Genomic DNA, 23,406 nt, shown 5'->3' with positions numbered 1-23,406 from the left:
TTTAGGAGATTACATTCAATTTTAGTTTTTGAATTCAATATGTAACTGCAACTGTTTAAAATCATAAATATCATTATTTCATTGTTAAATATTGATTTTATGAGTATTCTATGGCTGTGGTAGTGAAAAAGACATGATGTCATCAAGATTTAACTATGATGTCCAGTTACAAAATTTACAAGTCTACATTTCACTGGGAATGATTTAACTCAACAACTCTAAGAAATTAAAATAAAGGAAATGGACTTACTTACATACAAGGCATTAGGCAAAAGAATTACAAGTAAGAAAGAAATGCTGCAGCTTTTCTGTACCTTTAATTAAATCTTCAATTTTTTTCGTAATTTGAAAGGAAGAAAACATTGCTTCAAGTATGATTCTATTGGTTATTTGAAACGGGCCGTCTTACAAATGCAGAATGCAACTAATGTAAAGGTTTATTACCTTAGCAACACTTCGAGGCATTCTCTCTGACTGCCAAGATCATTCTTGGCTTTAAATAAAAAGTGCTCGAGCAAAGTCGGTCTTGAAGTGAACTGATTCAGATATTGATACACACGTTGGTACGAATCACTTTCAAATTCTTCGGAATCAAATCCAGGCTTAATATTTTGGCCTGAAAGAAAGGAAAAACCCGAACTAAAACTCATACTTTATAGGCTAGAGTAAAGACATCGCAATTGTGCGTATTCAAATCTTGCTCTTTAATGATTGTCTTCGAGGCTTTAGGCCATTTAAATTACTTTTATGGTATCGTTGACCTGGAATTCTTTTGCATGGCTAGCAATGTACTGTAGACTTGGCTAGCATGTTAAGAGCCAAGTTAGATTACGATAAGCTACGAAGGGACATCAAGGTTTTTTAAAGTGACTGTCCTGATTTGAAAGGCCGGTTCTTCAAATAACCTTAAGTTCATTGCAATCTAAGCATAACAGCATGTGCTGTGAAAGAAACAACATGTAACTGGCGAAACAGACTCTAGCACACGTGTTGTTTCTCAAATTTTGATTCGATGATTATAATATCTATTTTTGGTAAGCCAAACACGCTCTGGGATTTTCCAGCACGGCCGATAAATGCTATGCTGGAAGGAAAAACTTGCAAACAAGATAATGCCAGAATGGGTAAAGATGCAATTCGACAGGAAGTGCTATTTTTTGAAAATTTTAAAAACGCTATGGCGTGAAAACAAAAATCCATCCAGCATAGCATATATCGGTATATTAGTTTTCCGTTATTTCAAGAGATGCACAGTTATAAACAAGGACTCAAGGCCCTTACCGCCTTTCAAGAACTCTAACGTCTCTTCAGGAGCTCGGCATAACGTTGTTGGCAAAAGTGGTATTATAATTCCAATGTTTGATTTCACCTTTTTCGTAGCAGTCTCATTATTCTGCATGGATGTGGATAAAATTGGTATAAAATAAAAACCGGTGGAAGAAAATTCCTTGAAAATTGAAAACTGTTTCTAAACGTGTGAATTCTGATTGAAGACACAATTTTAAAAGAAACTGTAATATCTGATGCCTAATGTCTAATTAAGTATCAATAAAGAACAAAATTGGATTGATATTGTCGGGTAAATTATATTCTTTCTCTGCAGGTAATAGTCTTAAGCATCAAAATAAAATATTGAATTGAAAACAATATCCAGGATCAGTTAACTTTTAGAGCCAAATAGTAAACAAAATCAACGATTTGTTGAGGTAGATAACTCAGCCTGGAATAACAAAGCAAAAAAATGTCAACAAAAGTAATGCGAATACCGTGTCTCCTTCCCTCTGAAAAACAGATTCCGTAATTTCAAGCATGTAAAGATCGGCTGGTTTCTTCTTCCAAACACTTCCAGTTGTAGTGCTCAGGGATCCGAGAATTAAGAGTTCAAAAATGAACCTGTCCAGGTTTTGCATCTAATACGGAAATATGGTAAAGCTTTTCAACGGCTAAAAACTCAAGACAATTCCACGCGCTAACTATTTGGAAAAATTCGAGACAAATAGCAGCAAAAATTTAGGTGTATTTATTTACAAAATGTTAAACAGCAGCAACTATAGTAACAACTTTAAGTTAGTGAAATAATTTATTTCTAAACTCTTATGAATATAGCGGAATAATAAGAACAAGCTTTAAGGAACTTCTATCCTTGATCTGATAAATACATGCATGTTCTTCAGAAAACTTTTATCCAAATTTGCCAAAATTAAAAAAAATGTTGAGATGAAAGGGGTTGCTGTCTACTCGATAAGTTTACCTACTGAGAAAGCTCTTCCTTTTAACAACTCCCTACATACAAAATTTTTGTTATTGTCCTGTTTCAGTTTCATTGCATTCGCATTTCTGTTTATAATACTTACTGGTTTACTTCAGGGCAAAAAATCCGCAACATCAGGTGCGCCTGATGCAAGCCACTCTCTTCCAACAAATATAAACTGAATGCAAAGCTTACCGATGAGGCTATGTCAAAATGAAATATTCTTGGAAATGCATCGTTTTTCTTCTTGTCAAACGGAAGAAGCTCTTTAACCACATCGTCTTGATCAACTATTGTTCCTTGCAGAGATGTTGTAATAATTGGTTCAGTGTCGACAGATCTGAAGATTTGATTTGAAGCTACCTTTGAATTTTTCAATATCTCGCCGAGCTTATCTCCAACTTTTTTAATGCAAAAGGACTTTCCTGTTCCTGCCTCATATGATTTGACGACACGCACAGTTGAGCTGAAATAAATAGAGAAAATAAAGACGAATTTGAGCACGGCGAGATTGAATTTGTGCACGAAATTATCTAACTGATTCAATGCCAATAACCAGATTGATAGAAAACAATCGATAAAGACAGTCACAGGTCACAGTCGAAGAAAACGTTAAAAGCTAAGGCAAAACGCGGATAAATTTTAAAAGTAGCAATGTCACGAGGAATCATCCTTGAGGATTTCTTATAACTTCCAACAAAGAGAGGCCATGTTATGGAACTTCAAAATCAGAGAAGCAGAAGTTGAAATTACAAATGTCTTGCAATTGCAAATAAGAAATGCTAAAAAATTGACTCTCGAGAATTTATGACAATTGCCAGATAACTGTATCTAACGAAAAAGATGATCCTTAAGGAAATCTGATAGCACATCCTTATTTTACATTCCCCTTAGCTGCAACTAGTAGGATCACGGCACATTTTATACCGATTCATTTAACTGCAGACAAAAAACTTTTGGAGAATGACCACACTCCTGAATCCATTATGATAATAAGTATGAGTTTAGTCGCTTCTGATAACAAAAAGCTTTACAGATCACAGGAACTTTATTACTATTAAGAACTCACATGGCAATTCTGTGTCACAAAGGAGCAAAGTCATGGATTCAATAAAGTCGTTTACCTATCTTCATCTGCAGCAGCAGCGTAAGGAGAATCTGTCCCGGAAGTCGCTGACACGTACTTAAACTGACTAAACAAAAATTTTCTTGTTTCTTCTTGACTCGGACAGCGATGGGCAACAATATGGTACTCGTCCCATGCAGATGCGAGATACGATCCATCTTCCTTCTCGCTTGCACACATTAGCAATAGGTTGTAGTTAGCATCTCCCATGACTTTTAAACAGTAAAATACAATTAGAAATTTGATTAGCGATCACCGTAGATTTTCAATAATGTTAGACAACTATTAGTTAGTTCTTCCCATGAACTAAAATATACTTTGCTGAATGAAGTATTTTCTAAATCTGTTGTTGGAAGGCTGGTTCAATTCAGTTCAATTAAATACGGAAAATACTTAATACCTTTCTTTTTGCCTTTTCTACCAAAGCTTACCTTTTTCAACGCGTTCTTGCAAAAGTAGAGTTAATGTTTTGAATGCCTGTTCGCTGACATTGTAATCTAACTCGTCGATAAAAGCCACAGTATAGATACTGTCTGGGTCCAAAAGTGCTCTTCGAAGCAAAAGCTCGATCTACAAGGAGATTTTAAGTCAAAATAAGTCGTCTCAATAATATTTCTCGCAGTATCCGAAGATGCAGGCAAGATTTTGCTGCTAATTTGCTTAAAAGTGCACAAGATTTTTTGAAATTTAATTCAAAGAAGATGCTCAAAGAATTTGTGCATGAAAAATATGTGCTTTACAGAAATGAAAAGATACTTAGTCAAGGACTAGACGCGGCGAAGAGTTTGGGATGAACAAACGTTTTGATGTTTGATTCTATTATAAAACTAAGAAATAAATGATCAGCTATTTTTAAAACCAAATTCACCTTTCTACAGAATCAAGAGAATTCGAAAAGAAAGGATATCATCATGACATCTTGTGTGCAGAAAAGGTCGAAGAGACTGTAGGGAAAGAGTGGACACTCGAAAATGGGTCACAGACTACAAGACAAGGAGGAACAAAATCTTGAATTAACAGTTAACAAAAAGCCAGTGAATTTCATTGTTGAATCGCCTGCCGCATCATGATTGCGACGCTAGAACTGTTAACCCTGAATCTTGGCACATGAAGTAATACCTTGCTAGTGCATCAGCCAATATGAGTCTACTTTACAAATAGATGGTGTTAAAAAATTTCTTTATCATAAAATTACCTTTTCATGGGATGTAGTGCTGTTGCAAATTACAACTTCTTTTGGTAAGGGTAGCCGATCACAAGCTTGTTTGTATATGTCAATAATAATACACAGAAGATCATCTAAATCAAAAGAAATAGTTTCGCACATTATATTTTCAATAGCGCAAAGTAAATAATGTACCATTAGTATGATACTAGCACGCATGTTTATTTTTAGTGTTTGTGTAATAGAGAACCGAAGTATTCTTTGTAAGTACTTAATTCAGCGATTTATTCATGATTTAAGGATATAAAAGGTGAAACAATCTACTTTTAAAAGGACAAACAAAAGCAAAAATAATTCAAAAATGGAATCAACTGCTAATGAAAAATTTGCGTAGTCTTGTTGATAAAGAATAAATAAATTTAATAACCATCCCTGACTACCTTTTGGAACGACCATTAGGCTTGGATGCTTCTTTTTCATAGTTTCAATGATTTGCAGCTTTTTTGTTCTTTTCTCTGCAAGGAAAAACAAATATATAACGGTCCGATAGGTTTCTTGGTACAAAGTTTTCTTGGTTCAAAATTCGTTAAAATAGCAGCATAAATAGAATGGCCAAAAAGCCAAATACAGAATAAATATTTCACGATGCCACGTGAGAGTGGCAAAAACAAGCATTTGTCTTCATGAAAAAAAGGGAGACTAATTATCAACGGACGAAAAGGTATTTTGAAATTTGTAATCTGGACCCTAAAATATGAAAGAAAAACAATGGCTTATTTGACTTGACCCTCCTCTAACCAATCAGCGACCACTGAACACTAACGAGGTTGAAGAGCCCCCTCTGTCTTCACAAATCTTGTTCTTTTATTTTACGCAGCTTTGAAAGCAGCTCAACAAAAAAGAAGGTCTTGTCTGTCAAATGATTTGGAAACTTCAATGTTTTGATCAGTATCTACAGTCTTACGCAAGTGTTTTTGCGAAAAGCTGCAATTCTAGAATATTGTGAAAGGCCTATTTGGAGCATTGAACATAGTCTGAAAGAACTATAAAAATAGCCATTCATGTGAAAATAAATTTGAATCTATTGAGAGCAAGTTGCATTGCCAAACGAGAGCATGCTTCTTCCCTTTCAGTTGGCCCGAATTTGGTCTTGGCTCTAAATTTCTGAACCAAACAAACATAATAGAAGCCGTTTATTGGCCAAAATTAAGCTGATTATGCATAATTATACGTATTTTTTCATATCCTACAGCTCAATTTAAAAAAATTCTTTAAATTTATCATACGTACTCCTGTATTTTGCCAAGGCCATCAAAAATTTCCCAAGCTCGTCTATTTTGAGGAAATCGCTGTTTTCTTCATGTTCCTCCAAGCTTATTTCGGGCGCCTCGTCAGATTGCTCGTCCATATGTGAACTTAAATTGCAAAAGAGAAAATAATCAAGCTGATGATAGATCATAATCAAAAGTGTAAAAAAACATTAAATATTTATAATCTAATAATTCTAATCTAGAACCGGTCATCGTTGAAAGATATTGCCAGACGCTGTGCGAAGTCCTACTTACTCTGGTTGTTTTCTTTCAGAAAAGAAAGAATGACAAGGATTGGTAAGAGCTTCAGATATTTTGAGAAAACAATTAATATTAAACTTTCTTTTTTAAATGATACTGTAGCAAGGTATAATTAACACTAATTCTCGATCCAGCAACTTGGATCTTAAATCATCTGATGTAAGTAGATTATCAATATAAGTTCAAGCATAAAATCCTAGTATATGTATCAAACAATGCGGTCTCAAAATGAGCTGAAAATATTAAAGGCAATCTGTCTCGTTGTAGATTGGTTAACGAGAACAATAGTTGGAACAATAGCCTAAACACAATTCCAGCGCTCCGCCATATTTTTTACAATGCGATAAATTAAAGGGGGACTGGAAACAATAAAAAATCCCTTTGTTCTTATAATCAATCAATGTCGTGACAGATTGCCTTTAAGCTTATTAATGGCTTTGAAAAGAGCAAACACTTAGTAAACTAAAGCTTTTCGTCTGGCACTCTTCAGAGTTTTAAACGTCAGAACATAGATCGAAAACTCTACGCTAGGAAATATATATACCCAGTTGTGGATGGAAATAGGCCAATCAGAAACACGAGCACATGACAGTTGAGGTTGACCAATCAGTGCCGTTTACCTATTGAGAATGTTACCAATGGAGTCCTAAGGTGAAAACGAGCTCCTTTTGTCTACACAGTAGCGGTTTTTTCGTGCTTATGTAGATAGATTCCATAACTGCTAGATGGAACAACGATCGGGCTTTACCAATAATCCGAAACATGTCGCCATTATAGCTTTTGCACAATCTGGGTTTTCCAGTAAATGCTGCCCGATAGCAGAAACGCAGGTTTTGGTTGAAATTTTAGATTTGCAAGACCGAGAAATTAGCTGGCAGAAATTAAGCTTATTAGAAATTCTCTATGATGTAAAAATTCGATTTTTTCATTCCATCTTTCAATTGTTTACCGTATTAGAATTTATGATCACAAGAAAACAAAAACAAACAAGAGGCTATTAAAACGAGACTGCAAAACCTACGAGTTCGAGCCTTGAGCCTCCTTTTCTTCCATAATGGCAGTCATTTTAGATGCTAGCTCTTCAATTTTCTTTTCGTCATCAGCATTGTCAAATGCCCAGGCTGATGCTTTCGCTCTCTCTGTTATTCCACAATGAAACGTCGCCGCTTTTGCAACGTCTTCATCGTGGCCTTCCTTTTCGAGTTCCTCCACAAATCTTTCCAACGTTTCAAAGGCTATTCCAAAAAATCTATCTTCTTCTCTGTGGACTTTTTGCCAGTTTTCATTTTCAGACTTTTGCTTCCCATAGCGACGATCATAAGATGACTTGTAGAGAACGTTTCTGAAAATATCCTGGTTTATTTCGGGGTGTATTTCTTCTAGCAAGGTGAATACCTGTGCTGGTAGATTCCTCAACACATTAATGTCTTCCTTTATGAGAACGTCTTTCAACTCCTTTTGCAAAAACATCAACTGCCGAACCGTGAAACAGTTCAGTGGAGGAAATTCCCAGCGTTTCTGGTGCAGCTTTAACTGCCACTCCTCTAGGTCTTTCTCAAGCTCTTTACATTGCTCTTCTATATGCGAATCGGCGGCACTGCTACAATCAAACCTCTTCCACCATGAAAGATAAGGATAGCATCCATAATTGCACAGATCAACGTATAAATTTGCCACTCTCGTCATAGACTCGAAGACCTAAGAATAAATTGTATGCCAAAAACTAATTTTTGCTTCTAATACTAAACTTATCAGTGTTGTCATGTGTTAACAGAAATAAGAAATTGAAATAAGCAAAAAAGGTTTCCACGGACCATGGATGATGATTTTTACTGTCCTTTCACGCAGGGCAAGAAGTGTAACATGAAAAATCTCGAATGGCTGCCACTGCAAACTACAATATGACTTTTATTAATAGTTTTTAAAGAAGGTCTTGGTCTAATATTCAACAAAAGTAGGAGCACTAAACACAACTTGAGTCCTTATACCTAGCCTTTAGTGCAAATACACATTTAGTATTTGAGCGATCCATATCAAAAACCCCTGTCTCCTACCCCAATATTTGCTTGCCTATTTGCCTCCAGGCAAAACAAGCCACTGGAAAATACAATAATAAAAACCAGTGAGAGGAAAAAAATAGAAGGAAAGTGTAGGATTGAAATTGATGGGTTGTCTAGCTGAATGTCGTGGCTATAACTTTGCGATAAAAGGTTCTTGCGCAGCAACTAAGGAATCGTGGAGGCAAGACTTCATGTTTGCTTTTCTTGTTAGGAGAATCACGAGGGAACAATAAGGATATCGACAACAGCTTGCATGTTCCGCAATTTTTCAGCGGAAAAACGTGCCATATAAAGACGAGAGCCAAGCCCTTCACTACCATATTCCAACAAGAGGCTGCAATTCTTAAAGTTATTAATCTAATTTTGAATGTCAATTTTAGTTAAATAGGAGTGGTTGATGGATCACCTGCAAAAAATGGTCTTTTTCAAACTGACCAATCTCTCTTTCCTTCACTTTTCCGCCTATCAATACCAGTTTTGATTGCAAATCGCCAATTTCATCCAAATTGTATTCTTTGAAGCATGCTTCCGAGTTCACATCTTCAGAGCCATCTTTATTCGGTTCCTGAGGCACCCGCAGTCTTAAAGAGTTTTCCAAAGTAACAACAGTAGTTTGAATGTCAAAATTCTGTTCAGAGCAACCAATGATGTAATATCCCCGCGTATTTGCTGCCTCGGCCTCTATCATGCAGGACTTCGCTACAGAGCCGTAGGACTCGTGTTCTCGTTTGAACCATTCCAAATATCGATTGCTGTCTGTCTAAAAAATTAAATAAGAATTTCAGATTGCGCAAAAAAGTAGGATCCGTTAACAGCACACTTGTGGCTGTGTAAATGGAATTTTTCTAATTTACTGTTCAGTTGCATACAATTTAATCATGTTTGAAAAAAAGAATAGACCGTCTGCAGGATTTTGTAATCTTGCGAAGAAATCAAGGACAAAAAATAAGCAGGAGGGCTATAAATTGATGAAGAATGATACAATGTTTAGAGAAAATGACAACTATACTAGAGTAAAAAAGGAAAACCTTGTAAGGACATAACAAACTATGACCTGGCATAACTGTAGCAATGTCTTAATATTGGTTCATATTTAGCAAAAAAAGGGGAATGCAGCTTAATAATAGAGCAGGTGTGAAAATGTCAGTAAAATTACACGAATGTAGACTAGCATACATAGAAATATAAAATCAAATTAAGGGATTGTGTTGATTGCTTACTAGTTTCTTCAAAAGTGTTGGGTCCCTTGCAGTCTTGTCAAGAATCCCCTTAAAACATTCAACAAGTTCAACAGGTCCCCACTGCAAGTCAAGTTGAAAAATAATTGGTTCGAGGTCGAGGCAGACAGTGTGCAAGCACGAAACGCGATCAGCCTCATAATCAGATTCACCAGCTGATATACTTAGCAACTCCACGAATGTTTTAACATCTCTGACACCTTAAGGAAAAGTTTCATTACAGCTACAAACAAGCAATAATCATCAGCTTGGATGATATAAATTAGATTCACATTCATAGCGATTAACATTAAACATGTTTCAAACTCCATATAAAACAACGTCTTTTATCAGAAGAAATAACACAAAACAAAATCCTAAAAATGGAGGTTGCAGTTTTGATTTCGATGTCAGTTTAGATTATATTTCTAAAAACAAGCAAAAAATTATATTTCTAAAAACAGTATTTATATTTCTTAGAATGAAGAACAGACCAAATTTAATGCTTTTGCCTGATGATAAACAACAATACTGTAGAAATTAAGAACCGAACTAAGGATCTTCTTAGCCTAAACTGTCATTAATTACCCCATAATACAAGAACCTCTAATCCTAAACCCTGAGAAAGTAGGTTATAACACGCGGGTTTTTACTGTATAAGAAATAAAACAAAAAAGACAGGGATTGATAAGACGACTTTAAAGCTCCTTCAATCCTTACCAAAAATAGTTGAAATGCATTCCCCCTGACTGCATGCAAACAGACAAAGCGAGTCTAAAACTACCTTACCAATATATATCATTGTTGCTCCTAAAATATTGATCCTTCCCTCCCGTACAATGGTGACTTTTTTTCAATACTTTCGTACAGTTCACAGTAAAGAAATGTTCACCTTCACCATAAAATAGCGAAATTAAAAAACGATAAATGGGGGGATAGGGGGGCTGGGGAATTTAGAAAAATCTTCGTAAATATTCCAAAACTTTTGGCAAGGATTGTAGTTCCAAAGAATGTATATAATATTATCGAGGACATGACAAGTACAGTTATAGTATACAAGTACACAGTTATGACAAGTACACAAACGACAACTACAACAAAGAGTTCTTTCTTAAGCAAACAGCATACGTAATGCAGAAGGAACATATGAGGAAAACAATTTAAAAATGAAATTACTTTTAAGCTTGTTGCGGAGCCACGTAATCAAATTCATGCTACGCAATACACAGTCGATGCACTCTTCCATGCTATCGTCCACATTTCGCATAGCATTTGCAGCTGAAAAATGGGTTTGGTTTAATGACCTCAGTTGGGTTTCCTTCATATTACTAAGTGCCTAAAACAGAACAAAATCATAACCATAATCTTCATCACCACCACAATCGCTAACATTGACAACTCTCAGTGCTTGCCGAATTTACATAAAACTCTCCAAGAAGGTCATAGATTTAAGTAGAAACAATACCTTTTCTTGCACGTCTTTAAATATTTCAAAGTTTCCTTGCAGTCCAAATGCCTCGCCAAGCTTAATAACTTTTGCTGCTTTATCTACGTTGATGTTGAGTTTGAAGAACTGGACAATTTTATCTGCTATATGCTCGATTTCGTCCTTGCTGTACTCCATCATTGCTCCATCTTTATCAACAAGCACAGACAAAAGTATTTTTAATTCTTTTACAATTTCCTTGGATTCTTGACACTTAGTAAAATCTTTCAGGAATTGCTTCAGCTTTGACAATGTTATAGACTCTTCGAACAGACTGTTAACTGTTTTGATTAGCTTTCTAGTGACAGGTTTGTACAATTCTTCAGCTACTTGCTCCAGGGTCAAATCTCCAAGATTCTGTCCACACTCTTCCCAAGTACGGTTGAATATGGTACTTGAGCTTGCAAAGCAAATAGCTCCAAATTCCTCTAGGATGTTAGAAGGCAAACGAAAGTGTGTCACTGTCACTACCCCATTCTCTGAAGTACAGAGTTTTGACAGTGGAATGCTTTCAGTGTTTTCCTCTAAAGCTGCCTTTAGTTCCATCAGTTCCACTAAAACATAGAAATAATTTGAAAAACGATAAAGAAATTTTTTTTATTCAAAAAGCAAAATACATATAAGGGTTTTCAAGTATACTAAGTTATAGTAGAGGTTGGGAAAGAAAAAGGCGTGAATTTGTCAAATTTCATTGCAACAATTGAAAGTTACTTTACAAAAACCTGCTTTAATTAATAACATGAGCAACTCTTTGTGGCTTAATAAATAACAGAATATCGGTTGATAACGGCTTTGAAATTTAACAAAAAATTTTATTTGAATGGTCGAAAAAGATAAATTAAAAAATGGAATTTTACTACTTAATCAAGATATTTTTGTTTACTCCAGAGTTTAGAAATAAAATACAAACAAAGATAAATTCATGACTTGATGGGCAAAGGGGAAAGAACGAAGAATGATATACCTTCAAGACCTCTTGGTTTTTCACACATCTGTACCAAAATCGACGCTTTCTTTTTCCAAAACGTAAATTCTTTCCATTCCTTTGCCCTCAAGGCGATCATAATATCAACATTATCTTTGTGCTCATTCCCTCCACTAGGAACCATCTTCAAAGCATCTGAAATTTCGCAAAATTCCTTCCTTTTATTGCAAATTACTTCAAGCACTTTTGGTATGACCTCACCAGAAAACAGTTGGCTCTCAAAAGATCGAAAATGATCCAAGGCAGCCTTTAACTTTCCTTCACCAGAGCTCTCAGCTTCTTTTTTTGACATATTTCCTGCAAACAAAAACTTGCTTTTAAAGATAAGCTCTTGAAACGACCAAGGACGTACCTTTATATTGTTTTAACGATCCCTAAATTAACAACAATCATAATGTTCAACTATTTAGGTACTACTTAGGTAAGATGGGGGCTGTTTTGAGTTTGGGCCTTACAAAAATCAGTTACAGTTTCCATTCAAATTGCTCGTTTCGTAGCTTTATCACAATTTTTAAGCTCATTTCGTTTGTAATTATACTTCGTAACTCTTTCAATGATATCATACCAAAGGATAAATCATTGCTAAAAAGATATTTCAGTCCATAATATTGATATTTTCATTGGTTTTGGCGATGAAGGTTTTACGGTGTAAATTAGATAATTCCATTATTCAAAATAGTGTACTGCGTAGAATTCGTAAAAAATAGCATTTAGAATCAATTGACCAATTTAATTGGGCTAACTTTCAGAAATTTGTCGGTAGAAAACTTTCCTTTTATCTTTAGCCTTTTATTTGACGTTGAACCGTTAAGAAATGCACAGTACAGTTCAGTACAGTTCAGTACAGTTCAGTACAGTTCAGCAAAAAACAAAGAACTAGGATTACAATACGCTTTCTAATACTAGAGGTGATAAAGATTTTACAGCTGCAGGTTCTGCTTGCTAGGTAGAAATGTTGAAACGAGACAAAATGTGCCAAGGCTCAAATTGTACCATGTGGTTAGGAATATGGAATTCCGTTACAGATGTCGACTTTTGATAAGAGACAAGTAATTTAACAGGAGATTTAACTGATTAGTTATGTTCCTAATCCTTGAATTTCGCTCTTTCCGCAAGGATATTGAAAATGCATTTTCAAATTATCAGGCCAAGATTTCCACGCTAAAAACTCAAGGCAGAGATTGGACGTCTCTAAAGCAAACTTTTTTTTAACAAAGAGGTGATCTTCCTTTATTAAAAAACAAACAAAAAGCTTTATATGCAGCAAAAAATATTACTCAAACTTTACATTCACCATCATCATCAAATGTTCATGCATAATTTCTAATAGTCGGGAGATTATTGCAATAATCAACATATTGTAAAAAACAAGAGAGATAGAGAGAGCAAATGTTATTAAGATAGAGAGAACAAAAAGTAACTTTAAACTTCATAGAATCTATCCTGTTCTAGCGACAATCTTTCAGCTGAATATGAAGAATTATTAACACAGATAACAATTCAAACTACATCCTTTATACCAGAAAACTTTAAAAAAACACAAGCATCAAAATTGGTTAAAAGTAAACAACATATTAAGAACAAGCCTTGGCTGAGCTATTGTTAAATGTGATTTTCAACAATGCACTTGAAAAATTCAACTCAACAACGGGAAATATTTTACCATCTACGGGTGCTTTTGCGGTGAACTTTCAAACTTATTGGCCTGTCGTCAAATAAAGGTCTCACTTACTTTGTTGGAAAATGAGGTCTGAACATCCCCCTCAACACACACTAGCTAGAAATTGCATTGATTACATTAAAAACACCTCGACAATTAAAGAACAACTGAAGAACAATCTAGACTCAAATTTACTAAAAAAAATTAGCCAATCTGAAATTTAATTTACTGGTTCTTGTAAGTGCACTATCTGACGAATGGTTAAATCGATGTGAGATAAATTCTTTAAATTTGAAAATAAGACTCACCAATTGATAATTTTATCAAAGCGAGTGAAGGTGGCCAGCATAGCAGCTTCCTGAGCATAGAGAAGCCATCATTGACAGTTGTAAGTTCTTTATCACAGAGTCGCCATAAGAACCTCAATTTTTCTTTGTCCATGAACAATGTAACGAGGCGGTGGCTGTTTATTTCCTTGTGAAAAAAAGAATGAAAGAAAAACCTGAGCGATAGGTAGCAAATTACATTTGTAAAGTTTTGAACAACTATATGCTAAAGTAGCGAAGAAGCATTCAATATTTAAGAAACAACAAAGTTATTATCACTTGTTGTTACACATATATCTTTACATTAATTAAGATGTACTTTAACACTAACTAAAATCATAGTTACAAAAAAACCTTACTTGAGAGCTATCAATGAAATTGATCGCTGTGTTGTGAAACAACTTCATCATCTGCGGGGAGGTTGTTTCTTCATTCACTGAACAGATCACTTCAAAAACTTTTTCCTGCCCTAAAGAACTGCTCTTCGCTTCCTGGCAAAAATTAAATGATGAGAAAGATTAATATTTGGATGAAACCTTTACCTTACAGTACCTTATTACTGTAAGACTTTCATAATATACTTGCAGAGTTTTTTAACTCCCACAGTAGACATTTCACTTCTTCGTGTAGAATGCAATGCATTCAGCAGGAAAATTAGAAGTATTTGCCCGAATTAAGCTGTTGGAAAGATAGTTTCCAAGGGTCGTATATTTGAAATATATGGAAAACCTTGAGAAAATGAAAATATTTTCACGAAGAAAGCAAAAGTAAAAAGCAAAGTGGAAGTTGAGTCTCTAGAAATATAAGCGAAGTTTCGGCTCTTATAGCAGAATTCTAATAAAACAAAATTAGAGAAAATACAATAACAAAATTTCATGAAAATTGCATTGAAAACAATTGAAATTCAAATGCACACAAAGCAGTAGCCACGATCATTCATGACAGCGATAACAGTGGGCCAAGAAAAGAGTGATTAAAGGGCTGTATGTTTGAATATTCCTGCAGGCCTGCTGCTGAATTTGGAATCCTTATCAAAAGAGGATCTAGGTGACCTTATCCACGTGGATATTCTTTGCTCCTTTCAATGCGTTGCTGCAAGAAGATGCCACATACGGATTCCTCAAGATTCAAAATTCTAGATCAACTTTGTTTGCTCGTATTTCTTGTGTCACTGTAAGTCTTTTTATAGAAGCATGAAACATTCAAAATTGTTAAATGAAGGATTCTAATAATGAATAAAGAGGTCGTAAAAAATCGTCTGCGGGAAGGGTTAACGATTCATTTCTAATTTGTATGAACGTGTGTTCCTGAGTTGCTATATTTCTTTCTTATGATTCAGAGAAAGTCCGTAATGTTTGACTGCCCATTGACTTATCGCAGTACTTGTGAGATTGTGAATACTTAACGAGAAATTCAAGATAAATGGTAAAATTAATATTAACTGTTTATGCTGCGTAGCTATAGTAGGTTGTAGGTCAAAGCTGAGCGTACGATTGGTTGCTGATTGTACGCATTGTGTTAAAGGCATTGAGTCATGATTAAAGTATAAACAGGAGAGAGTATAAGGAGTAAGGAGAGAGTATAAACAAACTTACCTAAACTCAAACTCAAAACATTTCATTCACAGCAATAATTAACTACTACATTTCTATTTAATACTTGAACCACAAATAACAATTATTTTTTACAAAAAAGATAAACTACAAACAGTAGATAGTTCAAAGTTTGGTATGTTTGCTGTCGGACATATGAAAAGAACTCACAAGGAGCTATCTAGGTCATATGCCCGATTGGACGTTTATAGGTGTAGGTGTTCCATTTCAAAAGAAGAATGTGAATGAAAAATAAAAAGGAGGAATATCAAGATAATATAGGGTTAGTATAATAAGATATGTTAATTGGTTATACTAAAAACACAATAATTGGTTATACTAAAAACACAATAGTAAATTATGCTGCGTCATCAGTTTCGTGCTGCAGTTCTGTTGGCTAGCCAGAAGCTTATCAAATAAACCCTTACTGACTTACAAAACAGTTGTTGTCAATAGCAGGTTGTCAAAAGCCGATACATGACATGAAACCATTGCGATCACGCCGATAGAAAACGACCCTCTACAGGGAAAGCCTATTTACAATGACTCAATGCCTTTTACGCTACGTTCACACTGGTCCCTATTCATTTCTGTCCGTGTTCGTTGAAGAAAACGATGTCCGTCCACATTGATCAGTTTCAAAATGCATACGATACGAACACGTTAGGGGTTCACACAGCTTCAATAAAGAGCTGTTGGTAGCCTCATCTTTAAACAAAGAATTGCAGAAATCCTCGCCAAATTGGCATAAGAATGAAATAAAAATTAGAGGAAATTGAATAATGGATAACTTTTTAAAATTGCGACCCGTCCATTGTGAAACCTAAATTTTAACGTGAGTTTCGGCGTGCCAGAAAGCGTGTTGTTGCTGTTGTTAACGTATTCATATGTATCCGTTTTCGGGGTTCACTCTGAAAACGGAGCGTATTCAATAGGCACCGAATTGAAAAGTATCCGTATTCATTTGCGTCTTCAAATGACTTTGTTTAAATAGCAGAGCAGTGTAAACGCGAAGCAACAACGGATAGGTTTTACTCCGTTTCATATGGAAATGGAGCAGTGCTAATGCGGCCTGCCGGACTCATACATGCGAAGGGAAAAGGTATCTTGGGATCTCTGTCAGCAGTTTTGAGATGGAGAAAAAGGGTCTTCTGTAACATAATGCTTCTGGGATGAAGCGAAGAAGTATTTGAAATAATAGAAAACAAACTTTTTCGATGAAAAACTGCATGGCATCTTCAACTTTATCATCCAACAACTTCTTCATGCAGTCAATCTCCAAAGGCAGTTTGAAGAAAAGATCCATGAACTGTTGAAAAAAATCAAAGAATCAAATCTGAGAATGAAATATGAGAAACTATATCAATATGATTCAAAACCTTGCAAAATTGGAATACTTGTTAAGTTATGCTTCTTCAAAGCCTTGTCATTTTAAACAGTATCTTATTGTATACTTGGAACTTTGATGCAAAGAAAGATACTGAAAAATGAAGATAATATGAAAAAACTATTTTTTCTTTATTTATAAACGTTAAACCGGAGTTTTTATTTGTATTTGTTTTTTATTTTTATATAGCATCGCAAGGTAGTTGTTTGAGGACACTGAAAAGCTCCGCTTATCGAGAAGTACCCTGATCCTTTCTCTCTTTGTGGCAACATCTCGTGATTCGTACGCCTAGAAATACAGGGAGCTTGTACTTGCATAACTTTAAGTGCTTTGGGTCTGTTGTCCGCGACCCTAACCAGTGAGCAATTCACATACCTGGATTTATTAATACTTACTTACTGTTGACCATTAAATAATGAGCTAACTGACTGACGAAAGAATGCATGAATTTTCATCATGTGTTTTGTAATAACATTTTCATCTCAAAAGTTCCGGTTCATCTCAAATTTTTTTTGCGCGATATGCACGCCAAGGTGGTCATGGGCCATCATCGACTTCAACTGTTCCAACAATTTGTAAAACACAAATGGTTCGTAAAAATTGGCAAAAATATTGAGTCGTATCTACAAATTAAAAGCACCGTAACTGGCACGAAAATACTGACATCATTATGGTGCTTTGTAATAAAAACAAGCATCAAAACAAATAAGAGAAACCTGTTCAAAACAAACCACTGATATGTAAGACAAACCTTCGATATCTTGGAGAATCTATCAGTTGTGAAACTGAAAAGTTCCGTTTTAATCCCAGTTAGTAGCTTTGCAATTCTCTTTTCAAATGTTTTCAAAACCTCCTCTAATATTCCAGGTTCTGATGCTGCTTCTTTAGTGAAAGCTTGAAGAAGATTCAGCAAGCAGCTATAAAATTCCATGTTTTCGGAATATTTGATTGAAAGAAAGTTTCTCGAAAACAAAGTAGAACAAACGTCAATCCCAGAGCTGATCCTAAAAAATGGATAAAGAATATTAGGAAAAAAATGGTTTCTAGGTGGATTTTGTGGATAGCATAAACCTTTATGTTCTATTTAGTTTTTCAAAAAACGTGGTCAATTCATAGAAATGATACAATTTCTAAAAGATACTCATGGAAATGTAAGGCGTGAAACTGCAGCATAATTTCGTTCATACCTTTTTGGATCCTTTGGAGCATTTATCTCAACCTTTGACAGCAAAACTGTCAACAAGATGTTGACTTTTTCAATTTCTGATTGCAGCTAAAGATGAAACAATGAACTTTTAAATAATGGACAAATGCTAAGACACACAATACATACATACGGATATACTTGTATTTCAAAGTACTCTCCACTGTTGTCAAAATTCCGTATAAGTTGAAATGTAACGTAATTAAGTTCCATTCATGATATTTTCATTCTAAAGGCCAAAAATAATTACTAACTCTATTAATATAATTGCGAAAAATCGCATTGTAATTGAAACTGTATAGTCCAAAAGTGGTCTCTAAACTCGTAGATAAAACCTTTGAAATTGTTTCAAAGCGAGGCTGAAAATTATGCGTCAGGATCTACATTTGATATCCAACCATTGTGATGACAACCATTGTGAGGAATAATGGTATGTAGAATCATCTAATAGAAACGTCTGACAAAAGCGTACTTACGATCCGTCGCTTCCCATGTAGATGATTTCCCAAAGTGGTTAGCAGATCAAAGTAGTCGATGGCAGGCATCAAAAGGTAAAACTCGTGATTTTTCAAATTGAAAAAAGACATCATCAATTTCTTTAGTTTAGGAGAAAAGTGCAGCGCTGCATTGATTTCATTCAAATTTTGGTCATTGTTCCTGGAAAGCAATTCCAAGAGAATGAGGAACTTTTAATATGAGCGAAGAAAAAAGCAAAGTCATCTTGTGATTTTTCTTTCTTCCGACAATCCATCTGAATCCGGTCGGATAATAAAATATTAAAAAACATTGTCAAATTTCGGTTTTTCTAGCATAAACAAGTAACCCGTAAAATTATAGAAAAAAATGCCACAAAACTTACTCAAACGACTTTTCGATGAGATAATGTCGAGTCCCTGAAAATTCTTGGATTGGAAAGTCAGGATCAAGCAGTGATATTATGCTGAAAAGACTCCAATAGGCAGCCGTACTTCCCAAAAGTTCTCGGTGATCGAGCACAACATTAATGAATTTGACCAGGTCTTGAACAAGACTGAAAATATATTGCAAGGGCAATCAAAGCTTTGCTAAACGATTAACATGACATTCAGATATACGTAAAAGCACTGTTTCTATCATATACCCCGCATCGGCTCCACAATATAAGGCTGAAGAATTGGAAAATCATTTTTCTCTCAGAGAATTTTCAAATGCAGATTTTAAGCTAATGTTAGCTGATACTGATTAAAAGGACAATTTGGGTTACACAGAAAAAAACAGATTTAGAAAAAGAACAAGAACTGGAGGAGTAAAGGGATTGTGTGAACTGTCCTAATAGCTAAAAAAGCAAGAGAGAGGATTAAAAAATTCCTTCAAAACAGCCAATGCCTGAAAGAGATGCTTCCTAGCACTGCTAGCCCCTTTTATGAAAGAAGCAAAAAAATATGCACATTTCATTGTAAAGCGTGCAAATTTAAAACATTCACTCGAGCCTAATTCGAATTGCTGTGCTTTGACTTTGATCCTTGAACTCTTTCTTATACAATAAACAGTTATTGTCGTTAAAATAATTCATGCTATTTGTATTTCGTGCATCGCTCGTTGCTATAAAGTCCCTGCAAGCCTTTCTACGGGGTAAATACAGCACACCTACTACTACAACAGCTGCTTCGAGATAAAAGGGTTCTTTTAGTTTGGCCAAAGTTTCTAGTTCCTTGACTTAGGCCAGTATATTTTCTACTTTCGGCAAGGAACATGGCTACGAGGATATTTAGACTGTAAGAAACTGCTATTAAAGTACTTATTTTCTATTCTCCTTATGCTATCTTTGTTATAAGCCTTGTTATGCGCATCAAGCTAGCATTTCTGAAATGGATTGTGAAATAAGCCTTGTTATGATAATTCTATATTTGTCTGTTTTAAACCCACTATATTTTATTCAGAATTCAATTTTCTCTCAGTCTGCAATTTGAAGAAATCAGGTTTCTTCAATAGTGGACCATTAAATTATCATCATCGAGCAACCTAGCATTTGTGTCTTATGTCGGTTTGGAAACCTGCGTAGTGAGTTTGGGGTATTTTGTCCAATAGACCATTTTGTCGGATAGACATTGTAAAAATTGCCGCAATTGAAGCTAGCATAGCTTTATTTGCTTGGAATGGGTGAAAAAGTAAGTCGTCACTTGTCGGAAAATTTTTTGCATTGCTAGTTTTCCTTTTCATTTGTATGGTTTATAATTATCTTAACGTACTTTGGGGGTAAAGAATATGAAGGTTCTTAGTTACAACTATCATCATTAGGCAATTGTCTTAACTTGTAAGTTTTACACAAATATCGAGCAAAAGTGAAGAAAAGTCAGCATAAATTTATCAAAAACACATTAAACCCAGTCATGTAAATGAAAGAAGCTGAAAAATTTGTAAGATGTAATTCATTCAAACATGGTAAAAATCCTCGTTCTCATGAAATTATCATCATCGTCACATAATATTAGTTAGAAAGAGCCTCTAATCAATCATCTTAAAGAGCGCACTTTTGAGATCTCGATTTGCAACTAAATACGATGACTAGCTAAATAAGCAAACATACTTAATCCAGATAATTCACAAACCTGTTTCCGAACTCAGATTCCAATCGCATCTTCAAGTCCTCAGGACTGTAATCATCGTGATACAATCCTTTCAGTGAAATACATTCAAGCAGTTTTTGCAACAATGAATGACTGCCAGTTGGAAGAAAGTCGACTTTCAAAAATGGGAACATCACCAATATTGAAATGCTTGACAAAAAACTGTTCTGCCATTTCTTAGTATCCTGCAACATCTTGTAGTTTTCTTCGATCTTATCTTTAAATAATTCCTCAAAAATCTGAAATCGTAAAAAAGAGTCATCAGTATCATTTTCATCATTATCGTTAAAGTGTATTTTTTATTATCAACAGCATAAAAAGAGCTCATTTAATGCTATTTTGTTGACAATTTATAGAGGCTAACGACAGGTTGATTAATTTACAAAGCTCTAAGACAAAATAATTTTATGATCATTGGCCATACATATGTTGGAGCAAACAGTGGAATTCTCCTTTGCAAATTTTTGTTTTTAGCTACGTGTCATGACCCTTATAATTAGCTATGTGTCAAATACCAAGACTCACGCTTTTTAGTTGAAATACCAAGTTACAAATGCTTTTTAGTTCAGTTTAATTCCCCCATCAACTTGCGGTCAAGATATCAAATCTCAAATGATTGTTTGACATTTAACACATTGTATACCTGATATCTCTCCATAGAATTCGGTTCGAATTTGTGTTTTTTGTTTTTCCCAGTTCCATCACATACCAGTTGTGAACTCAGGAAGTTGATAATTTCTTTTAAATTTCTGACGTTTAGCTGACTGGGATTCTTGTGACTAAACGCTTTCACGCATAAAATAAATTCATCTTTATCCTCTAATGTTTTAGACAACGAAACGGTGTTTGTTTTCCAAAATAAGAATCGTTCAAAAAAGGATTTGTCGCATTCCGGAGAGACAATGCCGTCAAGTTTGTTGAACTTTCCTAAGGAGGGAAGTTATTATCTTGAAAAAGAAGAACGAATGATTACATACAGTGAAACAAAATTAAAGTAATTCTATTTTGAGATAGAAAGGTATGGATTACATTTAAGATCTATTGCAATAAACAGCCAAGTTTCTGAAAACACGAATGTTGTGTAAATGCCTTACCATAGGCTCCAAGAGCTACAAAGTGAATCTGAAATTCTGCCTTATTAAAGATTTGACTCTACGTATAATGAAAAAATCTGTAAATCTTTTAATAAAAAACTTCGAAGTTGGTGAAAAGAATTTCCTGCAATAAGTAAATATTCGAGCCCTATTCTTTAAAATTACAAAATTATCTACGAAACAATGAAAAAGGTTACGAGTATTCATTATAGACAATGGCACCTTTGCTGGTTGCTACCTGGTAACTAAGCAATACCCCGTTAGTTTATTAGCGGTCATATTTACTTGAAACGGAGGGGTATAGAATAGCTGGAGGTTGCAGACAAGCACGTCTACTTAGGTACAAGGGATAAAAACATTCAAGGTGCCTAACATAATATTAAAGGTAAGGACCTAGAAAGGTTTAGGTTATTTATTCCTCATAAGTGTGCCATGAGACTGATAGGCGTTTATGTTTCTAATCAATCTAATTAACAAAGTTAGAAGACAAACAATCGATTAGAAATTCACTGACTGCCAACCATCTTTACAAGCACAACGAGACCATTTAAAATGGTGATGGCATGAAACGTGTAGTTTTCCGGGAGAAATCCGTCTGGACATCATTTATAAATTGTGTATCCATGAATGAATGAGATTTACTTTGAGCAAGTAATTTTCACTGGTAACAATTAAAACTGGCCAGAATCTTCAGGCAGCAATAGTTATTTCCGGCTAAGGCATCTTACCGACATAACATAGCCAAATGATACAATGATTTGTCCTCTCCTTTCACAGGAAAGTGATCTTTATTTCCCCGCCAATTATCAATAAAATGTTCCTTAAAAAGTACAAAATGAACACGCAGACGAAGGAACCGCTGAATTGATTACCTCGCCAGTCAGAAGCCAGCACAAGTAGACATCTGTTTACGACACCCTGTTCTGTACTTGGGATAAATGGCCTTGAAATAAACTCAAAAATGAAATTTTTACCATCAGCTCTCCCATATTTATAAGGAACAATCAGCTTGTCTTTTTTGTAAAAAGAAGAAATGAACATTTTCCCATGCAGGATAACAAGTTCTCCAAATCTCCTGTAAGAATAACATTCATAAGTAATTTAAAAAAGTAGTTGAAAAAACCAAGATCTACTTGCTTCAAGACTCGATGCCTGTTGTAATAACACACGGAAAAAGGTGTGGAGTGTCATTCGTTTGGAAAGGAGCTCATGCAGGTTTTAGAAAGGAACCTGGCAATACATTTTTTAATAAGAAAGACTTCAATTACCAAAATCAGCATAAAGCTATACACACAATTTCTCACTGCTTTCAAATTGCAGAAGGTGTTTTCAATTTTTTGTTTTTTAACATTTCTGCCCATTGTATTTAAGTGGTTTTTCAGAAAATCTAGTATTGCATTGTCTACTAGATTTCCTACCAGATTTCCTACCAGATTTCCTAGCAGATTTTCAAAACAGTGAAAGAAAAAGACAGAAAAAGACAACTTTTTGTTTGAACAACAAAATTTCACCGGCCAAGTAAATTGAATTTTCCTGCTTTAAACTTTGAGAGAAACTTTAAAACGACAAAGTTAAATTTCATAGTCTATCAAGATTTTAAACTGCAAGTTTTGTGTTGATGGTAACAACAACGACTGCTTCAGATCAAAAACATATTTTAGGAAGGCATAGACTCA

General features: G+C 34.8%; 1 protein-coding gene across 2 annotated transcripts in view; it reads right to left on the bottom strand.

Moving 5' to 3' along the window:
• LOC135693530 (E3 ubiquitin-protein ligase rnf213-alpha) overlaps positions 1-23,406 on the bottom strand; it is an 82,525-nt gene that overhangs the window by 43,701 nt on the left and 15,418 nt on the right. For both annotated transcript variants that reach the window (XM_089111385.1, XM_065212052.2), the window contains exons 6-30: positions 22,603-22,805; positions 21,280-21,563; positions 20,619-20,875; positions 18,890-19,060; positions 18,507-18,687; positions 18,014-18,099; positions 17,578-17,830; positions 16,650-16,748; positions 14,207-14,338; positions 13,830-13,995; positions 11,841-12,158; positions 10,856-11,430; positions 10,567-10,726; positions 9,394-9,611; positions 8,580-8,933; positions 7,135-7,811; positions 5,833-5,957; positions 4,983-5,057; positions 4,573-4,676; positions 3,809-3,947; positions 3,376-3,589; positions 2,447-2,717; positions 1,767-1,910; positions 1,282-1,393; positions 445-616 (exon numbers count right to left, since the gene is read on the bottom strand). In XM_089111385.1, the coding sequence (XP_088967511.1) occupies positions 445-616; positions 1,282-1,393; positions 1,767-1,910; positions 2,447-2,717; positions 3,376-3,589; positions 3,809-3,947; positions 4,573-4,676; positions 4,983-5,057; positions 5,833-5,957; positions 7,135-7,811; positions 8,580-8,933; positions 9,394-9,611; positions 10,567-10,726; positions 10,856-11,430; positions 11,841-12,158; positions 13,830-13,995; positions 14,207-14,338; positions 16,650-16,748; positions 17,578-17,830; positions 18,014-18,099; positions 18,507-18,687; positions 18,890-19,060; positions 20,619-20,875; positions 21,280-21,563; positions 22,603-22,805 (5,490 nt within the window). The remainder of the gene's footprint in view (positions 1-444; positions 617-1,281; positions 1,394-1,766; positions 1,911-2,446; positions 2,718-3,375; positions 3,590-3,808; positions 3,948-4,572; positions 4,677-4,982; positions 5,058-5,832; positions 5,958-7,134; positions 7,812-8,579; positions 8,934-9,393; positions 9,612-10,566; positions 10,727-10,855; positions 11,431-11,840; positions 12,159-13,829; positions 13,996-14,206; positions 14,339-16,649; positions 16,749-17,577; positions 17,831-18,013; positions 18,100-18,506; positions 18,688-18,889; positions 19,061-20,618; positions 20,876-21,279; positions 21,564-22,602; positions 22,806-23,406) is intronic.

This window comes from Rhopilema esculentum, chromosome 11 (genome assembly GCF_057945365.1).
Source record: "Rhopilema esculentum isolate cy_ngs chromosome 11, ASM5794536v1, whole genome shotgun sequence".
Lineage (NCBI taxonomy): Eukaryota > Metazoa > Cnidaria > Scyphozoa > Rhizostomeae > Rhizostomatidae > Rhopilema > Rhopilema esculentum.
The sequence above is the reverse complement of the archived record's forward strand: the minus strand, read 5'-3'. Positions and strand labels throughout refer to the sequence as shown.